The following is a 5764-nucleotide window of genomic DNA, read 5'->3' on the forward strand; positions in this document are numbered from 1 at the left end:
CTCTTGATGACGTATGAAAAAGAAAACAGGAAATTCAGTGGAAACGAAAAGTTCGAGACGTTTACAAGTCAAAGGTGGGTCTTATATAAGAATATTAGCCGCTTTTTACACACACATGGTCAGTACTTTAACTGAGCTGAAGTTGACTGGTGTTTGCTGTCCCTGCTCTTTAGGTCAGTATCTTTTCTCTTTAATCGCTTTTTACTTCAATACTTTAGGTTTTAGGTTCAAAGTTGCAGTTCCGCATCCAGAGGCATGACTAACGTTACACCAACTGACAGCAGTATTTTATTGTGTGATATAATTATTTATGTGCGGAGTAATTTGATAATTTGCGGCTGCTTCTCAGTGTTAGTTACCCTATTAGTTTGGACCATGTTGAGTCACGCTAATTATGAAATGTAATGACTCTAATGACAAACGTTACTTCCCATGAGTTTATAGCGCCACTGACTAACGGGTAAAATACACGTACAGTGGACGTGTCGAGACATTAGCACTACAGTTTCGACACCACAGTATATTTTACACACTCGTAAGCCACTGGATAATACTATTAATTGTAATAATAATAATAATGGTTTCTACGTACACATGCAGCCATTCAGTTACTCTTTGTGTGTGTGTGTGTGTGTGTGTGTGTGTGTGTGTGTCTCAAGTCAAGTCAATTTTATTTATATAGCCCAAAATCACAAATCACAGATTTGCCTCAAAGGGCTTTACAGACTGTACATGGTACGACACCCTCTGTCCTTAGACCATCACATCGGCCAGGGAAAAACTCCTCAAAAAACCCTTTTAACAGGGGAAAAAGAAGAAGAAACCTCAGGGAGAACACCAGAGGAGGACCAGGACGCACAGACCTGCAATAGATGTTGTTGTACAGGGCAGATCAACAGAGTAGAAAAGAGTAGATAGAGGTTGAGGGGGGAGAGGGAGGGAGGACAGAGAGAGATGGTTGAGAGGGAGACAGAGAGAGAGGAGCAGGAGTTCTGGGAGGGCACAGCAGCAGGTGATGCGGTGAGTGTAGAGTCGACCGCAGGAGAGGAGCATTCCCATCTGGGGCCGAACAAGATCCACAGCAGTGAGACCAGCAGGAGTGATGCCGAGCAGGACCACAGCTCGACACCCTGTGAAAGAGAGAGCAAAACAAACTGCGAGTACTCTTGGAAAATAAAAGCTTGTGTCGTGTGTGTGTGTGTGTGTGTGTGTGTGTGTGTGTGTGTGTGTGTGTGTGTGTGTTAATGTAGAAAGCCTCAGTACATTTAGTTTGTAGAAATTAGCTTTGGTGAGCTCATGTAAAACAAAAACAAAACAGAAACCTCCCAAGGGCTCATATCCTCACCTCACTGAAACAGAACATGTTAGAAACAGAAAGCATGTTCTGTCTCTTGCAGAGCTTCCTTTAGTGCCGTTGAAGTATTGGCCTCCCTCTAATAGTAATGATATTTACATGCAGTAAAATTCTTAATCTCTTTTGCTACTTTAACCCTTTGATGCCCATTTTGTCTCCCTCTCTACAGATGGCTTGTTTTGACAGCAGTAAGGGGAGTTTGGAGGAGGACAGCTATGAAGGAGCTGTCGGGGGAGAGCTGTCTGGCTGTGCGCTGGCAATGCTGGAAAAGGAAAGGGAATCCCTTCTTAGCCCTTCAGAGAGCCCTGGCACCTTCATCAGCAGCACCTCCTCCAGTCTTCAGGCCGCTGTCCCTCTTCAGGGCTATGATGTGGAGTTTGACCCACCACTAGAGAGTAAATATGAGTGCCCTATCTGCCTTATGGCTTTGAGGAATGCCATTCAAACACCATGTGGTCATCGTTTCTGCAAGAACTGCATTGAGAAGTCTATTCGGTATGTTATTGTACACTTCTCTAAAAAAAAAAAAAAAGTGCTCTAGGCACATTGTGTGTCGAAATGATGCAATATTTTCACCGACACTAACTTTCCTGCTCAAATATAAAACACCATACAGAACCTGGTATTCTCATTGCACTGCCTAAATTATTACTTCTCTTCATCTTGCAACAGTGATACAGGACAGAGGTGCCCTGTGGATAATGAAAGGCTGTCAGCAGACCAGCTGTTTCCTGATAACTTTGCCAAACGGGAGATTCTGTCACTAACTGTTCGCTGTCCAAACTCTGGCTGTGTTGAGAAACTGGAGCTCCGACATTTAGAGGTGAGCGTTAAAGCATGACTGGCATCGTAAAATCTGAATGCAGCTCAACCAAGAACATGGAAACAGAAAGTAAAAAAATCCAGGATGTAAAATGACATTGGGTTGCATAGTAGATTTAAATGATTTTTAGATTTTTGTGATTAGTTATGTGTTCATTATACTGTATAAAACATAAATGAGAACAGAATATAATGTTGTGGTCATTTATGGTCATTCCCTCACTCCCTCACTACTTGTACTTTAACAAAAAAAAAAGAACAGCCTAAAAAGAGTAGTAAAAACAAACAACATGTCACATACTGGCAGCTCAGCTTGCCTCTTCCCCTGTCAACACAACCCTATTCAGCACAGACTCTTCCTTCTGACTGTTCCAATTTCCTCATTTCCTCATACTGTGCATCCCTTTTTCTGGCATATAAAGACATGCGTTAGGTTAAGTAAAGAATAGCGTCTTTCTCTGGTGAGGACGATTAAATTGTTGTACTTGCTGTCTTACTACAGAATACAATTAACTGCATTGTTTCATTGTCTTATTTTCCTCACAGAATCATTTGGCACAGTGTCAGTTTGCCACTGAGCCTTGCCCACAGTGCCAACAGGCTGTGAGAAAGAGCCACCTAGAGGAGCACACAACTGTTGAGTGCCAAAGGAGACCTGTGGCATGTTCAGATTGTGCGGCATACTTTGTTTATGAGGAGGGAGAGGTAATGTGGACTCACTTAAGTTATTGCTCCTCTGGCCTTTTCCAGAATAGCTCTGATAGGAAAATCACACAGCTGCATTGTGTTTCAGTGAGGATTAGTCTTCTTACAATCTGGTTTGATTGCTTCTTCAGCTTCATGAGCAGCAGTGTCCCTTTGCCAGTGTGAAGTGCCAGTACTGTGAGATGGATCTCGTCAGAGACCAGGTGAGTAATACACTACCTGCCATGAAAGAGACCTCTGAATTGTTAATATTTTAAGATAACGTCTGTCAACGAGAGAACTTCTCTTTCAGTTAAGCAATGGGGAACCATTCACACCCTGTGTAAATGTTTTTCTGTATGAGACAAGAAAATATTTTTTTTTATTGAGGAAATTAGGATTTCCTCTTTCATTTTGTTCAGAATTATACAGAAATAAATTACTTGTTGAAATGCTTTTTGAAATCCTGATTTGAATATATTAATATAAATTAAACTAAAGATGTTTTTGTTTCAGATGGAATCTCACTGTGATACAGACTGCCCCAAAGCACCCATTGCCTGTAACTTTAGCATATTTGGATGTAAGGAAAGGGTAAGTGATCAAATTTAAATCCTCTACATGCTATTAAAACAAAAATCCTTTATTTGCTACACAACTATTGGTCCTATCGGCGCTGAAGAAAAATTTGTTTGCCTCGCCAGATGCAGCGCCACAACCTCGCTCAGCACATGCAGGAGTTCACACAGATGCATATGCGCTACATGGCTGAGTTCCTGCGTGGCCTTAGCCTCAACGGCACCACACCCAAACCCCTGTGGAATCTGGGACCGTCTGTTTCCTCTGAGGATCAAGGAGCTGCAGCGTCAGTATCAGCCTGTAGTGGGCCCAGAGGAGCTGCAAGCTGCAGCACCAACTGCACCCCATCATGTCAGCCTAGTGAGGAGATGCAAAGGCTTAGGGAGATGGATAAGCGATTAGTACAGCAGGATCACCAGCTGCGTGAGGTCATCATCTTAAAAGATGCACAGGTAAAGGATGTCCTATGTCCTTGGTCACATTTCACTCACCACACTGGTAAAGGCGACCCAGAATGCATCCCGTATAGACACAGATGAAGCACTCATGCTCATATCACTGCTCTGCTAACCTACTTACTAACTATTAAAAGCTAACTTGCTTTTAATACGCCTCCTGTGTAAACACATGTAAGCTTTTGTCTTACTATTGTCCCCTCTCTTCCACAGGCTGGCCAACTTGCAGAGCTTAGGCGTAGAGTCTCAATGCTGGAGGAGACAGTGAAGGAGCTAGAGTCCCAGCAGTGTCACGGCATCTTCATCTGGCGTCTCAAAGGTTTCTCTGCCCACCTGAGGAACCAAGAAGCAGGCCTGCCAGTGGTTGAACACAGCCCTGGCTTCTACACAGGCCGTCCAGGCTACAAGCTGTGCCTGCGTCTACACCTTCAGACCCCCAATGCCCCGCGTTGCTCCAACTACATCTCCCTCTTTGTCCACACCATGCAAGGAGCTTTTGATGGGCAGCTGACCTGGCCGTTCCAGGGCACCATCCGACTTGCCATCCTAGATCAGGGCCCCGAGGGTCAGAACCACACGGAGGTGATGGAGACTAAACCAGACCTGCAAGCATTCCAGAAGCCCACCATCCAGCGCAATCCCAAAGGATTTGGCTACGTCACCTTTATGCACCTGCAGCAGCTGAGTCAAAGAGCCTTTGTTAAAGATGACACTCTGCTCATCCGTTGTGAGGTGACCCCACGTTTTGACAATATGCTTCACCGTGAGGGACCGTCTGTGCAGCCTAGAGGACCAGAAGCTTCAGTTTCAAGGGACTAATGTCAAACTCTATCTAATCTATTGAATCATCATCATGCTGAGATGTCGGCACAGTACATCTCCCAGTTTTTAAAGTCTCACCAACTAATTTTAATCAATGGACATCAGGAGGAGGAAAATGAATGTTCATACACATTTAAAATTTGGTCACTGCAAGTATGTTAGTATTTATTTGGTTACCAACTTGTTACCAAAATGTTAGTGTGTTTTTTAATAAATATATATTAAAACGTATTATATGTGAAATGGTTGTACTCACCCACAATGTACCAACATACAGCACGCCTCATAAGTTCAAAGTTGTAAATGCTCAATAATATTTAATCGGCTCAACGTCAATAGTTTATAGATGTGCACTTGCTGCCTGCATACTGAATATTCCTACAAGACTTTGCACCCTTGTTTGTTGCTGCTATGCAGTGTTTTTACAGATCTCCATTGGATTTTTTTTACTTCCAGCAGATACAAGGACCCTCATGTATGCACAGGGGCATGTGGGTGATGGGGCACGCATCTCAACGACTGCAAAGGGTGGCAACAAAATGAGTAGTGCATACAAGCCATAAACAATGAAGAAAATGGCAAATAGGTGAAACTAATCACCCAGGAAGTGCTCATCCAAATGAAAATAAAACATCTGGATTAGCAGTAACAGCATAGACAAGCAACAATATTTTTTCTGTGTATGCTTTAGGTGAACAACTTTCATTGGAATGGATGGGGTTGTTTCTTGGATTATGGTACTTTTTTATTTTAATACATCCATGGGGGAAACAATATGCTGATTAGTATCATGTCAACTGGAGAAGATGAAGCAGCACTCCAAGCAAAGAAACAAGTCCGGACATGTCCATCAAACAGAAGGAGGGGATTATATGACATGCCTTGTGTCATGGTATTACACTGGATATTTGGCGGCGGTAACATGGCGAGCAGCTTAGTAATGTTCAAGCAAAGGACAAAGAAGAAGACTACGAATGAATGTATGGATGGATATCTGCAAACAATGCTATATATTCGAAAGTCAGTTTTGATAAATGTTTGATGTTGC

General features: G+C 42.9%; 1 protein-coding gene across 2 annotated transcripts; it reads left to right on the forward strand.

Annotated features, from left to right (window-relative positions):
* Nucleotides 1-42: 42 nt before the first annotated feature.
* traf6 (TNF receptor-associated factor 6) lies at nt 43-4947 on the forward strand. Of its 2 annotated transcripts, none has more exons than XM_059348566.1 (8): nt 43-74; nt 1524-1849; nt 2027-2177; nt 2723-2881; nt 3013-3084; nt 3377-3454; nt 3565-3891; nt 4108-4947. In XM_059348566.1, exons 2-8 carry the CDS (start codon nt 1524-1526, stop codon nt 4711-4713), a joined length of 1719 nt encoding a protein of 572 aa, XP_059204549.1. In that variant the 5' UTR covers nt 43-74; the 3' UTR covers nt 4714-4947. The 2 variants fall into 2 exon arrangements, with proteins under 2 accessions (XP_059204549.1, XP_059204541.1); XM_059348558.1 differs by having other exon boundaries at nt 53-173.
* The last annotated feature ends 817 nt before the right edge of the window (nt 4948-5764 follow it).

Source organism: Centropristis striata, chromosome 2 (genome assembly GCF_030273125.1).
Source record: "Centropristis striata isolate RG_2023a ecotype Rhode Island chromosome 2, C.striata_1.0, whole genome shotgun sequence".
Classification (NCBI taxonomy): Eukaryota; Metazoa; Chordata; class Actinopteri; order Perciformes; family Serranidae; genus Centropristis; species Centropristis striata.